We start from the raw sequence: 20,412 nt of genomic DNA, 5'->3' as shown, positions 1-20,412 counted from the left end.
AAGGGGAAGTCTGACCAGTGACTTCTCATAGCCATAGACCCACTGATCTATTCCCTGCCCTCATATCCAGCCTCTCCTTTTGGTGGCAAATTTTGAGGTTTTGACATTTGGTTTCATCCCACTTTAGAACAAAGCCAACACTTCTCAAAGTGGATTGAAACCTGAGCTTTTTGATCCAGAAGTCAAGAGGTAGGATTAGGACACTGGCCTTCATACCCAGATGACTCTGAATCAGGCAGAGCAGGGAGTTGAACCTGGATCTCCCACAGGCCAGTGCCCTAACCACCAGGCTGTACAGAGACTCTCCCTCTTGTCCCTTCCCTCTGATCCCCATCACAAACCGATACAGCTGCACAAAAGGTTTTGACTTCAGCCCACTGAAAAAGATTCCAGCTGGCTCTCCTCTGGATCATGCTATCTCTTGATACCCTACCACCTCCTCAGCCTCCATGGCCATCCATTCTGGCAAAGAGGCAGGATTGGCTTCAAATAAAATATTATTTTAAAAAATAAGGGATTTTTAAAATGTATGCTATTTTTAAAAAATCTTATTGAACAAAAAAACCATCAACTTGGGTATTGAGCAGCCAGATCATTCTGTGGCTAATTTTTTTAAATTCTAAGTGCAATACCTGAGGTACTGGCGCAGATTTGGTCCCTGATTCTGAGTGTTACTCCTTCCATCCCACAAATTGAAAAATACAGCAGAAAATTGACAAAGTGAGACACCGGCAAATATTGTTTACACTGAGAGCCATGAAATTGCTCTTTTAAAAAAAAAAAAAAAAAAAAAGCCATAAAAATTGCTTTAAATGTTTTTTAACATGATGAATTTTGGATACAAGTGCAGGTTGTGCCAATAAATAGCCCCTCTCCAGGTGATTGGCTGGTGGATTCCTCCATGCCCAGAGAAACTCACAGTTTGCTAAGCCTTATAGCTCATCTCTGGATAGGACAAGTGATAATGGCCCTCATCAATCTTGTTGTGTTATGGCACTTCCCTTCACATGAAAGAGACAGAAGAGACCAAGGAAACCTCAAAGGGAAGTGGCTCACTGTGTGTCCTGTTAAACTTGAAGCAAATACTCTAATGGGAAAAAGCAGACAAAGGAAAAGCAGAAAGGACAAGCTTTCCTGAAATGAAACAGGCAAACAGAGAATCTATCTACTGACCCTTTTCACATAATGCAAAGCCACATAGACACACAAAACAGTTATATTAAAAAAAAGATCTAAGCCCAGTCCTGTTCCCATGTACATAGTACATTGACTTCAGAGGGACTATACAAAGGAGTAAGGGATACTAAATCAGGGTCTAAGGCTATATCTACACTAGCAATTTTAATCGGCAAAACTTTTGTTGCTGGGGGGGCTTGAAAAAAAAAAAAAAAAAAACATACTCCTGACCGACAAAGGTGCCAGTGTGGACAGAGCTGTGTCGGTGGGAGATGCTCTCCTGCCAACATAACTACTGCCACTTGTTGGGTTGGGGGTGATTTAATTATGCCAGCAGGAGAGCTCTCTCCCACCAGCATAGAGCGGCTACACAGGAGACCTTACAGCGGCATAGCTGCAGCGGTACAGCTGTGCTGCTGTAATGTCTGTAGTGTAGACATAGCTAAGAGTGCTCGGTAAGTAGAAGTGGCAGATTGTTGAGGAGCTCTCGTTCTTTTCTTTGGAACAAATTTCTACCTAAAGTCTGACTCTGTACCCTGGAAATATATCAGGCCTAATATGATGGGCAATTTTCAGGGTGAGGGGTTAGATTTAGGAGGTCAGCTCTCATTGGCCTTGTCTTCTTTTGGGGGAGGGGTGGGAGGGATGGAAGGTGTGTTCTTAACTCAAGTTAGCTCATTCGAGTTAATTATCTCAAGGTAATATCCTTGTATAGACAACGCAGTGTGCAGTTTTTGCATAAATTAGCAGGTTGAGTTAAAGAGTCATTCCCCCATAGACTGGTTTCAGAGTAGCAGCCATGTTAGTCTGTATTCGCAAAAAGAAAAGGAGTACTTGTGGCACCTTAGAGACTAACAAATTTATTAGAGCATAAGCTTTCGTGAGCTACAGCTCACTTCATCGGATGCATTTGGTGGAAAAAACAGAGGAGAGATTTATTTATATATATATATATATATATATATATATATATATATATATAAATAAATCTCTCCTCTGTTTTTTCCACCAAATGCATCCGATGAAGTGAGCTGTAGCTCACGAAAGCTTATGCTCTAATAAATTTGTTAGTCTCTAAGGTGCCACAAGTACTCCTTTTCTTTTTCCCCCATAGACTGTATTTTACTCCCCAATTCACACAAAAACTACACATGCATTGTCTTCACTGGGATTTGTCTTGAGTTTGATAACTAGAGTTAACACACCTATATTCATAGTGAAGAGACACAACCACTAAGATGCAAGAGTCCCATAAATCACTTGTTAAATTTACTCCCAACTGTTCAGTAAAGCTTAATGCTTTTGACATGTGGTGTCAAAATGAGAGTACTTGAAAAGTTAAATATTTGGTCAAGAATATTTTTAAAAGAACAGATGATACCTTCACCTGAAGCTCAAACTGAAGGTGAGCATTTTGGGGAACTGGAAAGGTTCCAAGATTTTATTTTTAAATGTGTTTGTTTGCACCTCTGGTTCCTGGTTCTGAGAGCAAAAATGCTAAATTTTTGAGAGCTCATGAGACTTCTCATCCGATGTCTGAACCAAAGAAGTTCAGCCATGTTTGTGCCTGAGCGTGGGCATTGAACTTAAAAAAAAAAAACCCACACGCACACCACACACTTTGAGGTCCACTCATAATGAACAATCATTCCTGGAAAACTGATTCCTTTATCTTGTTCTAGAAGATATTGCTACTAAAAGCTAGCCTTGGTTTTTCATGAGTCAAGACACTGAAGATGAAATATCACCCAAAAGGAATTTATTCTCTTCCTCAGAGATAGTTTGAAATTTCAGAGGATAGATTTTTTTAAATTGACAAAGAGATAAGACATGTTGTATTTTGATACCAAAACACAGAAACCAATTAGAGTACATGAATGTAATAAAAACGGATTTGTTAAGAAAGGGTAACTGTTACAGAAATTCACTGGAAGACACAAAAGCAGATCATGAACTGTTTATACATGCAAAGGACACATACAAACGTAACAGTCACTATTAACAAGTCAGGTTTCAGAGTAGCAGCCGTGTTAGTCTATATCTGCAAAAAGAAAAGGAGTACTTGTGGCACCTTAGAGACTAAAATTTATTTGAGCATAAGCTTTTGTGAGCTACAGCTCACTTCGTCAGATGCATTCAGTGGACAAGTCGGTATTTGCCACAAGTTATGATACAACAGTACCCAAAATACTACAGTTTCCCCCAATACTTGTGTCCTGTCTACCCTAGGGAAATCTACCCCAGTGTAGCTACACTGCTGTAGCAGTTTACTTTGGCATGCAATCTGCATTATAGGTCTGCACCAATGTGTTCATGTTGACAAGGCCAGTTTGAAAGAGACATTTTAGATAGCATCATATGATAATTGTTGGCATGTGCTGACTTTTTAATGGTAACCACTCTAGAAATCAGACAGCAACCCATCAACTGCAGGTGCCACAGAGAGAATAAATTGCTATCTGTCCCCGATGCTTATTCTCAGGAGCTATGCTGTATCATGTCACTCAACCTGCTGATCTCTTCAGACAGGCTACTTCAGTGATTAAATTTTAGTGCCAGAAATACTGGTTCATTGGTAAGGAAACATGATTTCTCTGCATGGATATTTCAGTATGCTGAACATTCAAAAGGTACGGGTAGACAAGTTGCAGACGTTTTCTAATTAACCCATACATCTCCTCTTTCAGCTACATCTATATACATCAGTACTGACATTAAATAGTCTGTTTACTACATCAGAAGTATTTCCTTCCCCTGAATTTCCCAAGGGCTGTATCCAAACCTGCTTCCCCTAAATAAAAGTGGCAGTCTGATGTAAAGTAGGTATCAATTGACTAACCTGTTCAGCATATCTTCTGTGCAGACAACAGTCAAAATGCTTATTTAAAAGGTCAGAGATCCTTCCAACTGACAAGGCACCCAGTCCAGGTGACATCCAAAAGTGTAATGGAAATTGAAAAACCTGTAGGAGACATTTTGACAAGCTCAGCTGAGCAGAGATCCCTGAAGGCAGGGAAATGACTGAAACACCAAATTATTTTTAAAAAAGACACAGGGAAACACACACACACACACACACACAGAGCGCCAAACACTTATAGCTCAGAACTCAGGAGTATCTCGAGCTTTATTTTCAGAGTTCGAACCAAAGGAACACTTCAAAAAGCAAAGCTTGTTCAATTACCTAACCTGGTTTCAAGAAAACACAAATCTTTCTTCTTCTTGCCTCCCCACTATTCCCTTTCAAAGTACACCTCTGCTTTCTCAGTTGAGTGGCACTGGGCTTGGGATAAGACTATGTGAAAAGGAGCAGAAATAAAGCAAACATCTTCACTCAGAATATTGACAGTTCAAGATGTCAGAGGCTGGGGGGTCCTTCGCCTCTATACTGTTCTACACAGAATGTCCTGCAAATACTCAGCTGGAGAAAATTCCCCGACTTAAAATCAATACTAAACTAAAACCTTTCATCTTGCCAATAATGGTTGCTTGCATGCAAAGCAACTGCATTTTTCTTTTGCAGTGAATAAAACTAAGCAGAATTGTCCTTGTATCAGCAAGAAAACAAAGAACTCATATGTTTGCTCTTACACTGGTTAAGGTGGTGGCCATATCTCTTGTGACTGAATCTGGAGAGCTGGCGTAGTTCATTCAGAGCAGTAACTAATGTCTTAGTGAGCTACAAATCCCTAGATCATGGCTCACTGCATATATTACATATACTCACTATGTTGTATACGCACATACAGTTCCTCATGTCTTTGTAAACTATATACAGTCCCCCTAAAAGATGTTCCCTTTACTGAAATAAGGAACTACAATGCTGTCAGAGACACAGGTTTGAAGCTATGATAAGACTATAGACATAAGTATAGGGCTAAATTCTTGCGAGAACTTGTTTTGTTCAAGTAAAGAGTTGGAAATTTTACTGCCTATCTGGATTATCCAAATGTCTTGAGTTTAAAATGGTCTTAAAAAAAAAATCACAAGCTCAACCATGCTCCCATTAAACTCCATGGCAGAACTTCAACCCATCCTGATGGTCATAAGATGGGATGCCCTTCTGAGAAGAGGGATGCTACTGAATTTTCAAGTAGGTGCAGTCACCACTTGATGTATTTAATGACTTCCTCATGTCCTCTTGATCCACAATAGAGCCAGAGGCACATGTAAAAAAGAAAGATGCTACCCGGCTACTTCCAGGAATTCAAGACCTGACTCTTCTAAAAAAAAATATATATATATATATATATATATATATATATATATATATATATATATATATATATATTTGTGGAGCAGAGTTCTGATTTTATCCTTAACAATTCCTCCTTTCCTACCTGCAAGTAACTGCTAATTCCTAGAAACTGAGTTGTGTCATAACAAGTGCTTCTTATGTACAGGGATCATCTCCATGAAGTTCGCTTGTGTTTCAGGCAGCTACTTTCCATTGAGGTCCCTGCAATTCTCCTTTTTTTCCAGTGGTATTATAACTGTTTAGTTCCTCTTCCAAACTCTTCAAGTGAAATCTGGCCCTGACACACACTCTATACAGACCCATAGAAGCCAGCTGATGGTTATGTTTAAAAGAAAACAACAAAACAAACCCTAAAGGCTCTACATGTTCAAACGCACCATCAGAGCGGGGAGCTCCAGGAAGCAACTGCAATTTGTCCTCTGTCACATTTTCACCTGAGCATGTGGCTGCTTGGCTGCACACTTGACTGTACCACAAGTGGTATTTGATCCTTTTTGCTTGACAGAGTGATATATTTTGTTCCCATGGAGCTGCAGGAACTTTTTAGACACATTTTCTTCCCAGTCTTTACATGGCTTCTGCCTGCTTGTATAATTATGCCAGCAGCACCTGTGCTGTTTAATCCCTTCCTGGAAATATACAGACAATGAATGTAGAAGTAAAAGGATGCACCTAGGTGTGGTGAGGCGGGACTCACCCCGAGACGCCTCCTGCTGGTCATCCAGGGAATTAGAATTTCCAGCCTCCAGAGCGCCCTCTGCAGGTTGGTGTCCCGCTTGCTGCTGGGCCCTGAGTCCCTCCCAGACCCTGGTGCCCCTTTCACAGTGGGGTGCTGCCCCCTGGCAGTACCCCCCTAGATCTGGGTCTTCCCCACCCTCTATCCCCACCTCGCATCAGTCTTTGGCTACTGCCAGTCACCATCTAGCCCCTGCTCCCTGGGGCGGACTACAGTATAATTGCCACTCATCAATTGGCAAGGAGGATCTGGACCTGCTGCTTCTACCTACCTTTGGGCTGCCCTCTGCAACCCCAGTACCCTTTTCCGAGGCCTTCATCAAGGCCTGCAGCCTGGGGGTTTCTCAGGCCCGAGATCCCTAGCTCCTCTGGCCTTTCCTAGCCCTCCTCCACTTTAGGCACCCTGCTCAGCTCCTAGCAATCAAGCCCCTCTCTCTCAACATCTAGAGAGAGACTGTGTCCTCCAGCCCACTGCCCTCTTATAAAGGCCCGCTGGGCCCTGACTGGGGCATTGCTCCAGCTGTGGCTGTTTCCCCAATCAGCCGAGGCTTGCTGCTTTCCCTAGCAGCAGCCCTCTTGCAGCCTCAGCCCTCTCCCAGGGCTGATTTCAAGTCCTTCAGAGCAGGAGTGGGTGATCAACCTGCTACACTAGGTGAACAAAGAACCAGAGAGTGGCAAGTAGTGTTTCTACGTGTGTGTTTTATTATAGCCCTATATATTAATGACAGAAAAATGCACTATACTGTTGGAATTGGGAATTTGAGAGCCACTGAACACTGAGTTCTCAGTGAATCACAATTTCCCAAACACCTGTGCTAAATAACTTTGTGCTGATGCACCAGGGAAATGCACAAAACATTTCCAGCATCCCTCATTTATTCTCGTTTATTGCCTGTGAGGGTCCACTTTTGTCTGCAGTATAAATTATATAAGGACAGTTGTTTAGAACTTTAAAATGGCCAGCATCAGATTGGAGAACCAAGCATCTAGAGGGGAAAAAGTGAGGGGTGCCCTCTGAAGAGGAAATGGACAGTAGTCGCTCATGCTAAAGCTACTGACCGCTGTCACTAGGCCACAGGGTGAGTCAATTGTTTTCTTCCCTCTCATGTAAAGAGGTTAGAAGTGCTGCTGCTCCCATGTCATATTGTGATTCTCAAGTAGGACGAGGGGCCTCTGTGCGTGCGGCACCACATATGCTGCTTTTCTGCCCTTTGTGTTTGAATTTAGTATAATTTCTCAGACCACAATCTATAAAGCAGTGTATATAAATCAGGCAACAGAGGGCAGGTGGGACTTGCCTCTTCTCCCTGTCCCCTCCCCAAATGCCAAACACCTATGTCTTTTGGCCCACTCTTCTCCAGCAATGGGGACCACCAAGTTCCATTTGTGGATCTATGCTCTCTTGGGCACTGAGTCCCTAGCCAGGGACTTGAATAGCAAAATAAGAAAATAGCCAGGACTTGAATCCACAAATCAGCTGAGGCCAATCTGAGCTTTAACGTACCTATTTAATGTCTGTAAAAGTATAGTAGGGCTCTCCTTGGGATAAAATGTATGAGGCTATTTTTTATCTCATTTAACACCAGAATAAAATGGAAGTAACTCTACTGAAGTCAATGGAGTTACAGGGTTTAATTCCCTATTTCCTTTAAACCTGTGCAATATGAGTTGCACTCCCAAAAAAAATTCCTTACTTTCTTGCACAAGCAGGTGGCATTTCATACTCACATTGTGCTGGTGTAAATGACTGCCCAGAGTGCAGGCAATGGGGAATCAGGCCCAGAATGTGGAAGAAACAGTGTGAGGTCAGAATCAAGCTGTTTCTTTATTTGTGCTTTCATATGCAGTGCCTTAGACCAGAGGTTTTCAAACTGTGGTCCAAGCTCCATTCAGGTGGTCCGCGGATAGTTCCCTCTAAGGTGAACGTCTGGGCAGCCACACATGAGAGAATGAACGGCCATCCACTTAATTAGTGGAGTTGTGCAGGTGTGGCTCCACTAATTAGGTGCCTGGACCCTGGAGAAGACGCACATGTAAGGGGAGGTGGTGGGCTTGGGGGGAATAGGAGGTAGGTGGGAGGGGACAGTGGGGTGAGAACAGGGGGTGGAGGGAATTTGGGATGTGCAGGGCTGCAGTAGCCAGAGAAAGAGGTGACTTTCCCCAGTTCCAGGGCTGCAGCTGCTGAGGAGAGACGGCCCTCCTTCCCAGCCTTAGCTCTGTGGCTGCTGTGGCAGGGGAGAGACCCCCGCCCCTTCCCAGCCCCAGCTCGGGGGCTGCCACGGCAGTGGGGGAGAGAGGACACATCTATTGCATTAGAAAGGTAAGACTACTGATAGTAAAATATTAATTGTGTGCTTTTATTTGTAGAACAAAAAAACCTTTATTATTAAGGGGTTTTTTTTATATAGCGCTTTTATCCAAAGCGCTTTACAATAGTTAGCTAATGGTACAAACAACATTTGGAAAGATCATTAAGTGATCCACCAAGACCCTCGGCAATTTTCAAGTGGTCCATGGGAAAAAAAAGTTTGAGAACCACTACAGGACTTTTGTATCCTTTACTTACATTATTAAACGATCAAAGAAGACTATGTATGGACTGGATTCACAGAGGGTGGAGAGAGAATTAGATACCTTCACATGCAGGATCTCCTGATCATTTTAAAGCATGGTGCATTGATAGAAGATTCATTGGCACATTTGTTAGATGTTTAGTTAATTTCTGCTAGTGGATGTAGAAATGTTTAAGCCATTGATCACCCAGCCATTAAAGACTACAGAGCTCAATTCAGGCAACATACAGTTTTCATTGATTTCAATGGGAGTTGCACAGATGTATCAGTGGATCTCCTCCAAAAGCCCATATCATGATCAGGAACCCATTGTGCAGGACACTGTACAAAAAAAGACACAAAACACATGGGGGTGGGGATTAAGGATACAACATGCAAGAAAGAAGAAATGGCCCAGCTTTGTTAGTTGCAATTAGTATACGTTTCTTTATCAGGATTGAGGGCAGGAAAGAAGGGAGCTGGGAAAGGAAAGGCGAAATGCAATAGTCACAACTTGTCATCTGCCTGGCCATGATGTTAATAGGCATTACAGAGCTGAGGTGAGTGTGAAGGAAAGATTTGAAGATAGATAAGATAATAATTGTTTGGATAGCTCCAACTCATAAAATCACAGGCCATGGTAATAGGGTAGTAAGCATGAACACAGAGCCCACTCCTGAAGTCTTTGAGCTACATATTACCAAATGCGTATGGTATTTTAGCACAGGAGTCAGTGGGTGTCAGAGCTAGATCATCAGATAAGCTTGCCTTAAAACTCTCTTCCTTGTCATTCAATTTATTTCAAGTGGATTATTCCCTGGAAACTGGTACCTGAGATTTGGTTTGAAGAGGGGGCCAGATACCTCTGGCATTCATAGGAGACGCTAAGCGCAATCCCTGAACACAGAGAAGTATACAGACTGCTCCCCCCATGCACTTAGGTGGCACAGCCACCTAAGCCACACCACCCCAGAAAGGGTGAGGAGATGGTAGGGCAAATAATTGCACGCAACAAATAAATTGGGGGGGGGGGGGAGAAATCCCTTTGCAGGTAATTCATGATCAGAAAGAGAGAGCAAATGTGCTGAATAAATTATCAGTTATGAATTATTCACCTGGCTCTGTAAACAATAATAATATTTCCATTTCTCCACCCATTGGCTCAGTTTTCCTAGTGCCAGTTGACCTGTGAAGCAGAATAATAATAAAAGATACAAAAAAAAAAAAAAGACTGGAAATAAATTATTAATGGTAGTCAGTAAGGAGCAGTGATGGAAACCCAGCTCTGTGTTATTTACATTAATGAGTTGGAGGATCATACACTCCCAAGAGTAGAGGATATTGCATAAATGGAAAACAAATCCAATAGTATACATGTAGGGTAATGAGTCTTGAAAGACAGACCCAAAAAGAGAGAGGGGTATCTGCAGAGATGGAGAGACTCTGCAGCCCGATGAGATGGATTGGCAAGTGATTATGGAAATTCCTCCAACCAGTCCTTCTGAAAGCACAGCCTATCATCCCAGAGGCGAAGGGAAGAGGGAGACTGTGTTGCAGAAGAATGTGCTGCTGTTATCAAAGGAGATGGCATTATCACTATTAGAGATGTGTGCCAAGTACATTATTTTATTCATTTCTTATTCATGATTAAAATAATTGTAAATTACTCTCGTGTCATTTCTTCCTCTTTTCATTTGGGAAGGAGATGACACTTCCTCCTTGCCAGGCAAAGACTTAGATTTTATCGTTTTATTTTATATGGTACTTAGTAGAGGATATTTTCTTTGTTGTTTCTGCTTATCCACCCTCTCATGAACCTTCCTTGCCTCACCTCCCCACCATGTACAATCTCTCTGCCACACCCTTCAGCCACAGCTGCCACACACAACCCAGCCACAGAGTACCCCCACATGAACCTTGTGCCCACCCAATCCACAGTCCCCCATGCCCTTCACACCCCTCAGCCACAGCCCCCTGCCATACACCCTTCACACCTACCAGCCCCCCCGCCCTTCACAGGCAATTCCCTTCTCTCCCACCCACACACTCCCAGATAAATTTGTTAGTCTCTAAGGTGCCACAAGTACTCCTTTTCTTTTTTGCGAATACAAACTAACACGGCTGCTACTCTGACTCCCCGCCCCAGAGCCTCCACATACACCTGAGCCACAGGCCCCCCTCCCACAGGTTTCTCACATACACGTGCTGTGTCCATCCACCAGACATTCAATCTCCCACACATACACAGATGCCCCTTAAACACCTCACACATCCAAATGGCCCTTTACCAAGCAGGGTCCCTATACGCCTCCTTTACAAGTGCTGCTCCATTTTCTCCTGCCCTGTAACCTACACAAGAAGTGAAAGCAAATCACAAACCCACAAAATGAGTAATAGGAGCATAAGGACAGAAGCTGAATTAACACTGCAATGAGGTGACATTCCCAGTCTGCTTTGAATAGAATGCACTGGCGCTAAGCCTTGGGTCCAGCTGAGTGAGAGTTCATTGGACCACATCTGTACAGCTTTACACAGAAGTAGTCAAAAGAGCTCAGTTCCATCCATATGTGGGGCAATAGTAACCAGTAGAGTCCTGGATTCCAAACACAGGGAAATCAGAAGGACATAAGGAAGAACAAAATTAAATGAATATTCAGAACTATGCTTTTAATGGATTCTCTGCTCCCAATTCTTACCCACGTTACGGATTTAAAATAGAAGTCCAGGCGGCCAAAACAAACATTAGCAACAACTCAGTAGCCCTATGTACATACACTAGAAGATCTATAAATGGCTGGACAACAGCTATACTCTAGCTCACTCCCTCTGTACAGATATGTTGCATTTTCAAACTCCGTGGGTCTTAAGAATGCAAGTAGTGACTACATTAAATCCAAACCATCACCTAGTAACTCTGTATGCAGTTAAGATTTTCTTGTTTCTAACTGTCAGAAAGTTGTAGTGTGGAAGATACAAGTGCCCCACGATGAAATAAGAGGTAATTCTGTCCGAGTGGAACATCATTCAGACCTCTTATTGCAGTATGTTTTCTGAACAGTCTTTTTTTTCTTAACTGCAGTGACACAATATCACAGTGAAGTGGTGCTTTACTTAATTAAGTCAAAACTGAGAGTCCAATGCATAGTAATGAGCACCCTAATGAGCATTAATTTTTGATGTTTTTCGTTAACAAGCATTATAAACTATGACAAATTTCTGTTTGACTGAATGCCAAAATCTGGATGAGTTGTTGTTTAAAAATGTAAATCTGAATGTTTCCCCCAGGATTAGAATGCCAGGCATAAATAGACTTACAGTTTGCAATCTCAGACAGGAAAAATAAATACCACGACAGGCTACGTGTCACTGCCCTTCTGCAGATGTCTGGAAGAAAAGCGTTTGCATCCTGTAAATACCTAGAAATGGTCGTTTTGTTTCAAAACTTAGCACAAGGAAATAACCAACCTTCAAATGGCATGAGTAGAGCATTCAGTTTTCACTGAGAGTGAGAGACTTCATTAAACATCACTTTTTCCTCAAGATTCCATATTTCAATTTTTTTCTGCTGACATATCGCAGTTTGTTGCATGGACAAAAACAGCAATAGCAGGCACTGAGCTCGGGGCCTTGTGTTTTTTGTTGTTTTTTTGGTTGGTTGGTTTTTTTAGGTGCAGCAAATGTTGAGAGAGAAATGCAATATCACTTAAATTGGAGGAAGCCTGGTGTTGAGGCTAAGACATGGGGTTGGTAGTGTGGAGATCAAGCTTTTGCCATAGAATTGCTGTCTGATCTTAGTCAGATTTCTGATCTGTAAAATATGGATAATGATATTTAGCTCACAGGGGAGCTGTAATGCTTCAGTCATTAACGAGGACCCTAAGAAGGAAGGAACTGTGGAAGTGAAAACAATTGGTCTTCCAGATAGTTATGACATGCTTACAGGGACCATTTCCAACTATGGCAGTTTAACACCTTATGGTTTTTCATGTCTGTCTGCTCTTGAAAATCCAGTATCCTCTTTAATGCTAGGAATTTTACACTAGGAAAGACATGCACATGTGCACACACAATCTCATGGGTCTGGTTAGCATACACAAATACTTGAAATGCAGGCATAAGTCTAAGGGCTTGTGCGTATGTAGATTTGCGCCTATAATCATGGTGTTTGCCTCTATAAAGTAGGCATGCACAAGTACGTGGACACATCTTTACACATCTGGTCCATGGTATAGAGTGACACAGATTTGTACAGTGTCAAACTGATGCATATAAACATAGGACTAGGAGGGATTTCCTTCATCAGGTCCAGGCTCCTGTTATCGCAGGCAACCCCAACATATAACTCCAACCATAAACTTACCAAACCAAGCAAGCCTGAATTCTAATCTACACAAGAACTTCTCAAGGTTTCAACCATACAACACAAGCAGTGAGCCACATGACTTAACCACTCGGCAGTTCCTCTGAAATACACCCCCAGTCTTTGATGGGTTGTTGCAGTTTGTTCATTTATAGCCAATCAAAGTAACTAGATGCCAGTTTATTTTTTAACATATCTATTTTGGCTTTGTTGTTCTAATTCTATGATAATCAGCCAAATCTTTGAAGATGATAAACGTTATGTAATTCCAAAGTTAAATATATAGGGATGGGGGGAAGGCTAGCTCAGTGGTTTGAGCATTAGCCTGCTAAACCCAGGGTTGTGAGTTCAATCCTTGAGGGGGCCATTTAGGGATCTGGGGCAAAAACTAGGGATTAGCCCTGCTTTGAGCAGGGGGTTGGACTAGATGACCTCCTGAGGTCCCTTCCAACCCTGATATTCTATGATATACATTACCCTAGCTCAGTAGTGACAAACAATGGTGTAAGTTCTGTATTGGTAAAGAGGTGTAATGTACATGTCAAGTGAGCAGACGAGTGGGGGTTGGAGCAAGAAAAACCACCCACTCATGAAATGTGCTTCATGTTACATTTTGTAACCCTTTCCCCTTCAAGATGTTTATACTGCTGCAATTCCCACCCACCCACCTTCGTGTGTAACTGACATCCACTTACTGACAGGTGACTTATACCACCATTTATGTCACCTTAAATTAGAGCTGCACGCAAAATAAAAATCTATTTTCATAAACATTTTGAAATTTCAAAATCATTTCCTTTTCACAGTGTTTGAAACTGACCTGATAACCATTTTGAAACACTTTTCACAACTGTTTCATTTATTTTTTCTAAACATCATTGAGAGCTCCCCTGAAATGGTTAGTGACGCTTTTTGTTTACCTAAACCCTGTTTTCAGTAAGCAAAGTATGTTAATTTTTTCGATAACTTTTTTAAAAACGTAAAAAGTACAGCATCTGTCACACATACAAGATGAGAAAATGTTGACATTTTCCCATTAAAATGTTGTAATGAAAAAGAAAAAGGAAAGAAAATTTGACCAATTCTACTTAGAATTTTGCTGAAACCAGGATTTTCCCTATTGTAACTAAGGCTTTAAGGTCCTGATTCTTCTACCTCTATTCATATTGAGTAGTAGCTTACTTAACAGAAGATTACTCCATTGAAAGAATAATGCAGCCAGGTTGTATCAGCTAACATACACCTATAGACAGACAGACAGACAGACATACATACATATATGTATGGTGCTGAACATATAGGACAGAAAGATAAACTGATGAAAGTTATAGGACACTGTTGTAACATCTGCTTGGAAATTTTTCTGTGAGGTTTTGACATGTAATGATTTCTTGTGGGAAACCTAGTGAATTTTATTACTCAAAACAAATCATGGTTCCCCTCCACTCAACTCCCATAATATAAAGCCAGTCCATGTTTCCTGTCATTGTTCTTTGTTACCACCACCATTATCTGCCACACTCTACTACAGTCACAGCCTACTTGAATTATTTAATTAACATTATTCTAACTGTACTTACTTGAATAAATTCATTCCTTTTACTGCTGTCACCACTGCTAATAAATTAGAAGGTGTATTTTTTTTTAAAAAAAAACAAACCCACGAGGGTCCTCTTTGTGGCAGCAAGTCCTGAATTGCCAATTGGTTTTGTCTGTGATCATTGCCACTTTAGACAAGAGAAATGTTTCTGACACTCACACTAACCAACCTGGGTGTCTTATACCTGCTGTGTGAGCACCTTGCAGACTTGTCCCTCCAGTTGGGGAGACGGGAGCAAGGCTGGCCTTTTTCAAGTGATCCATCACAAATTTTCCTCTCCATTTTCAGTTTACTTTCTTGAGGTTTATGTTTGATCTCCTAATAATCAAAGTAAGGAAGCCAGCTCTGACACACCTCTTTCAAGATCATCTTCAAATAATGACCATGTGACAGGCAACTGAGCTTACCGGTGGTGTTGCCTAGGGGTTAGGCCAAAGAGGCCCAGCCCTCCCCCGTCTCCAGCATTCCTCACTATCAGTCGTTCCCACACTGTGGAGATCCATACTTTTGGTAAGTAGCAACTTGATTCTCTGGCTGAGTCACCAGTTGAGTTTGCCTCTTCTGGGGTATCAGAGTCCAACAAAAATATACAGAGTCCAATGTTTCAACAGAGAGGGTCTTTAGGCTACCTCCAGGCCTTTGGGGACAGCATGCCCTCTACTTGGGGCTCACAATGCCTCTACCCTCTCCTTATCCACAAAGGGTAGAGGGAGGGAAGGGGATTTATTGCTCCTTCCATGAGAGGGAGCAATATCAAACACCCTGGAGTGCTTTGAGGCTGCCTCACTGGGTCACTTCCTACCAGCCACTTCCCCACAAGGTCTCAAGGTTCTTCATGTACAGTACAACAGAAGATACCAAAAACAACTAAATCTGCAGCCCAGCTGGGCTCAGCTGGTAGCCTTCTACTTTGCTGGCTAGACCCAGCTACAGCTCTTCCAGGTTCCTGGGGTGGTTTCCTCCCACATCCAGACTTGTCACAACTCTCCTACAACCCAGGGTGAGGGCATGAATCAGCGTTCATGTCTCACTTCTTGTCAGGACTCGGCCCGGGCAAGCTAATGATCCAACCGGTGGACCAAATTTGGTGATGAATCCTGGTCACGTGCCACCTGAGGCATGTTGCGCATATGCTAAGAAGAAGATGCTGCCCAGGGTCTTAGGCAAGCTGCAGCCCCTGATCAACCCCTGTCTTCAGTCAAAATCCCAATTCATGGCTTGGCTTCAGTCCTCAGCCCAAGGGAGAAAACCCCAGCTACCTCTCACCTGCATGTCCTCCCTGGCCCCTCCTGTAGGACCTTGAGCAGCTGCCTCTTGCAGACCCCTCCCTTGCAAGAAGGGCTTCTGCTGTGTTGTTATTCAGGAGCTCTCAAGATAGTTCTGTCCTCCTATCCTGTCGGCCCCCTTTCTGAGGTGTCTGAGCTCCTTTTTAAGCTCTGCAGGTACAGTGGGAGGGCATCATCTGGGCCCAGAATGACTCCCTAATCCCTGTTGCCCCGTGTGGGATTTCAACACCCATCACAGACAGCACCCAACAGGAGAATTCAGAAAGCCTTTCCATTAATATTTATTCACTAGGATCACAGCACAAAAGGGAGAAGCAGACTAACTTGCAGCCACCATCACACCAGGAAGGTCAACTATACTTGGCCAAGCTTGTCATACTGATTCTGCTGTCACAGTGAACTATCGCTGATGGCAGGATTTTCTAAATTGTCTTTCATAAAAGTGTGGGAGGGATTTTGATATTTTCACTTTGAAGTTGTGAAAATCCTGGTGCAAACCTGAGGATGGCCTTGACTAAATGGAAAACCAGCAAATCTAAAGATAAAGGTAATCAAATGCTCAAGATGAATGGCAGCGTCTCTTCAACCCCTGGTTTGCAGAACTCCACCTGGAAATCCATCCTGAAAAACCAACAACAATCCTAAATCTAACCCCTTTAAGCACTATTTAGGAGAGCTCTTTTAATTATCATCCTCACCCATCTTGGAATCAGTCCAGTAAAGACTTTTTAAAGAGATGGGAAAATAAGTTAGAGAATGACAAGAATCTTCTATTTGTTGAAATGAGCTGGAAACAAACCTTTCTAGAGGCTCAGAAATATCAGATAAGGGATTTTCCTCCCATCCATTTTACAGGCGAGTTCTGCATGCATCATTCCTTCCAGATATGGACAGGACCAGAGTCAGCATTGGGGAAACCCCTACCAATATTGAAGGCAACATGCAATCTATGGTTAAAGAGATCTCCAATTTTCAGATGGGGTTCAGGAGGGCAGTGTTCCAATTTGTGGATCAGGGATCAGTCCCAAATTTATTATGGGACTATGTGGTCTGCTGCTACTGTAACGAGAATACACATCACTATCTGTGCAAAGGCAAAGAAAGAGAGGACTGGGGGGAATTTGTGGAAGAGAGAAGAGATTGATTGAATGAAGGTTCTCTCCCAAGAACAATCTCATTGCAGGACCCCCTAAATTCCTAAAACCAGAAGTTTGGGCACCGGAAGTGCCCAAACAGCACGAGAGAGTCCTCTTGGTATTTCTGGCTGGGAAGCCCTGTAAATCTTGTAGCACAGGCTGTTCTCCATTATGCAGCCTCAGGCAGTTTGGATCATATAGATGAGCTTCCACATTTCTGAACACTAATCTGAACTGAACTCTGAACGTTCTGAGATTCACCCCTTTCAACACATCAGAAATCCAGAATGCTAAACCACACATACAGCCCCAGACTTGGTATAAGGCTGCCTGAGACCCACAAACCCACGGATGAGAACAAGCATAAAAGCAGACCAGCTGTTATGACAGCTCTCTAGCTGAAGTGCCTTCCCCATTTAGGAGGAAAACATCAAGGATACCAAGAGACATATAAGACTCTGTGTCATTTCATGCTTAGGAATAAATACCTGGTCATTACACTGTGCTGGACTGTGGCATAAAAACACAGACCCAGGTGAACTATGAGGAGACGAACTGAGCAGCAGGTGCTCCAGAAGCTATTTTCCCTCAGGGAAGAGCTCTGGAAGGGATGCTGAGCAGTCTGGAAAAATGCTAGGAATGGGAGGAAAGCAAATGAACTGCATCACCCCTGATGGGGTTTGCAGCCTGTTCCCCCTCTGTGCATGGTCCCCTGCAGAGACTCACCCCAGCAGTGGCAGTAGATTTCCAGAATCATAGTGGTCCTTAAGCATAAGACACCCCATTGTTCCTGACATGGGGTGGAAGGAGCAGCCTCTAGCACCCTCTTCCTCCCTTGTGAGCACAAGCCTTCGTGAGGTACAGCTGAGTGCACTGATCCTTGGCAATTAAGAGGTTATAGAGAGTAGTAAAGTCTGTTGGTACGATATGGATCACACTGGTCCTCATTAGCAGGAAATAAAGGGGTCAATGGTGCACCCCTTACTCAGGACCCACTCCCATTGAAATCAATAAGCATTTTGCCAGAGCAAGGACCTTGGGATTACAACCAGAATCAGACTTTATTCTGTCAGCGAGCCATTTAAATAAAGACTTCTCTGAAGCATCAAAGGCCTGCTCCCGCTGACGCCATTGGGAGAGCACAAATAAATTGTAATGAATACTACACCGGCCAGTTCAATAGATAAATGATTGTGTTATTTAATGTAGCTATTGGAGTGATTGCTACTAGTGGAAGCCTGCATTTTACGCCGTCTTATTTACTTGTAAATGCTGCAGTGAAGTTTTACCTTAATTCTTGCTGGATTTCGTGAGGTAAAGAGCTAAACTCCATTCATTTACTGCTGACAAAATGTTATTTTAACTTGTTCTAATGCCTATTTTTTCTCCTTGCCTATGTCTCTGAATTCCTTTCTACCCCTATTGCTCTGTTACTGCATTATAAGTTAAACATAACTATTCTGCTAATTCTTTAACTAGGTTTTCTATTAGTAGTAAGGGATACAGGTAGTTCAGACCTTACAAAGGAAAAAAGGTCTATAAAACCAATTTTAACACACAGATTTTCTTTTTTTTTTTCTACATTTTTCCCCAGGAACCTTTAAGATTTAAACATTCTACTTTGGTGTTTGCCACTCCAGCAATGCAGTATTGCACTGGTGAATGAGCCCTAGGCAGTAAAACTGACTAGAAACAAAAGCAAAACTGATTAGTCTAGTTTCAATTTTTCATTCACCAAAACGAGTCACATGGAAAAAACAAATTCAATCGATTACATTGTGAAGATGCTTGCCTGTCACACAATTCATCCCACTGAACGGACCTGTAAGGAAGACAGCTTTAAACTGTACTTTGACTCCATGTATAGTGTAGTCTCTCTTAGGGGTCTCTCCAAAGGAGAACAAAAGTGAAAATATTGTCTTCCCACTAGTGTTGCAGCGTGAAGTTTGTACATCCCTGTGCTGGTCATGCATAGCTGATCCCTGACACACCAAAACATGCTACAGGACCAAATTTTGATCCCACTGAAGTCAACAGGAATTTCACTATTGAATTCCATGCGACTAATATTTGTCCTACAGGTGTACCTCTCCAGACAGGTCTCCAAAAGCCTGATTGCATTAAAATCAATAGCAAGATTCACCTTGATTTCAGTGATCAGAGAAAGGAATTGGGGCACAAGAGAATTCATTATATCTTAATATAAAAGACTTTATTTTGACACTATTTCAATTTATGACAACAAATCAAAGCAAGCTCTGCAATAAATGTCTTCATAATACATTGTGCTGTAGCTGTATTTTGAAAGTCCAAAAAATCAATAAAAACAAAAAGGTAACATATGTTTGTATTATTTGAAAACCTAAATGCATGCAAGGAAATCTGTCCCTGTAGGACTAATAGAGTACAAGATATTCTGTTTGTTGGGTATCTGATTGTCTTTCTCATAATATGAATTAGAAATAGCTGGGGATTTTCGCAAGTCTACTTGCAGGTTGATGCTGAATTTCACATTAACAACACACCACCCTGGATGTATAGTTTTCTTTTTCAGTTTATTGCAACATAACTTCAGTTTGCACAAGGAGTAAGCACAATGCATCTGAGTAGAAATCTGATAATAAAATATTAAGTAAGACAAAGAAGAATCATAGAATATCAGGGTTGGAAGGGACCTCAGGAGATCTAGTCCAACCCCCTGCTCAAAGCAGGGCCAATCCCCAATTTTTGTCCCAAATCCCTAAATGGCCCCCTCAAGGATTGAACTCACAACCCTGGGTTTAGCAAGCTAATGCTCAAACCACTGAGCTATCCCTCCCCCCATAAACTAATACATGTGAAATATTAAGACCAAGAATCTGAAATTTCCCTGAACACCGTACAACCTCTCTTTGTGTGCATATATCTGTAACCAAAAAAATATGGTGGGGGGGGGAAGGGGAAGAGAGGACAGGCTGCGGGAGAGTGCTAGCAAACTAAACCTAATGCATGCAAAACAAATCCTATTGAAATTAACAAGTCTACTCATTGATTGTGAGAATGAAAATAAGAGACATACATATCATTATGGACTCAAAGCTGTCATTATCACTCCAACTGGTCAAATTATCCCTGGCAAACTCATTATCCAACAACTTTAGACCATTTTCATGTTCTTGAGTTTTTCACAAAACAAATTGGAATGGTATTGTCCGGCCTGATTCTTCTGGCTGCCCTAATGGGCAGATGGGGATTCCCTGGCTTAGAGGAATTCCCCAAGTGGCATACACTGATTGTAGCCAGCTCTATACATACACCTAAGAATATCCT

At 42.2% G+C, this 20,412-nt stretch overlaps 1 protein-coding gene across 41 annotated transcripts in view; it reads right to left on the bottom strand.

Moving 5' to 3' along the window:
* LOC119861038 overlaps positions 1-20,412 on the bottom strand; it is a 362,455-nt gene that overhangs the window by 317,927 nt on the left and 24,116 nt on the right. For 11 of the 41 annotated variants that reach the window (XR_006274119.1, XR_006274115.1, XR_006274120.1 and 8 more), the window contains exons 2-6: positions 12,037-12,105; positions 9,837-9,907; positions 8,971-9,063; positions 5,869-6,063; positions 4,016-4,138 (exon numbers count right to left, since the gene is read on the bottom strand). The exons of 1 other annotated variant lie outside the window; for it this stretch is intronic. Coding sequence is in view for 5 of the 40 variants with exons in the window: in XM_043492104.1 (XP_043348039.1) it covers positions 4,016-4,138; positions 5,869-6,063; positions 8,971-9,063; positions 9,837-9,907; positions 12,037-12,105 (551 nt within the window). In the remaining 35 variants the exon portion in view is untranslated. Of the gene's footprint in view, positions 1-632; positions 696-2,234; positions 3,218-4,015; positions 4,139-5,811; positions 6,064-7,897; positions 8,186-8,735; positions 9,064-9,836; positions 9,908-12,036; positions 12,106-12,186; positions 13,046-20,412 lie in introns of those variants that run through there. 29 more of the 41 variants (XR_006274134.1, XR_006274126.1, XR_005294767.2 and 26 more) reach the window with 15 other exon arrangements.

Source organism: Dermochelys coriacea, chromosome 9, assembly GCF_009764565.3.
Source record: "Dermochelys coriacea isolate rDerCor1 chromosome 9, rDerCor1.pri.v4, whole genome shotgun sequence".
In the NCBI taxonomy this organism is placed as follows: domain Eukaryota; kingdom Metazoa; phylum Chordata; order Testudines; family Dermochelyidae; genus Dermochelys; species Dermochelys coriacea.
The sequence above is the reverse complement of the archived record's forward strand: the minus strand, read 5'-3'. Positions and strand labels throughout refer to the sequence as shown.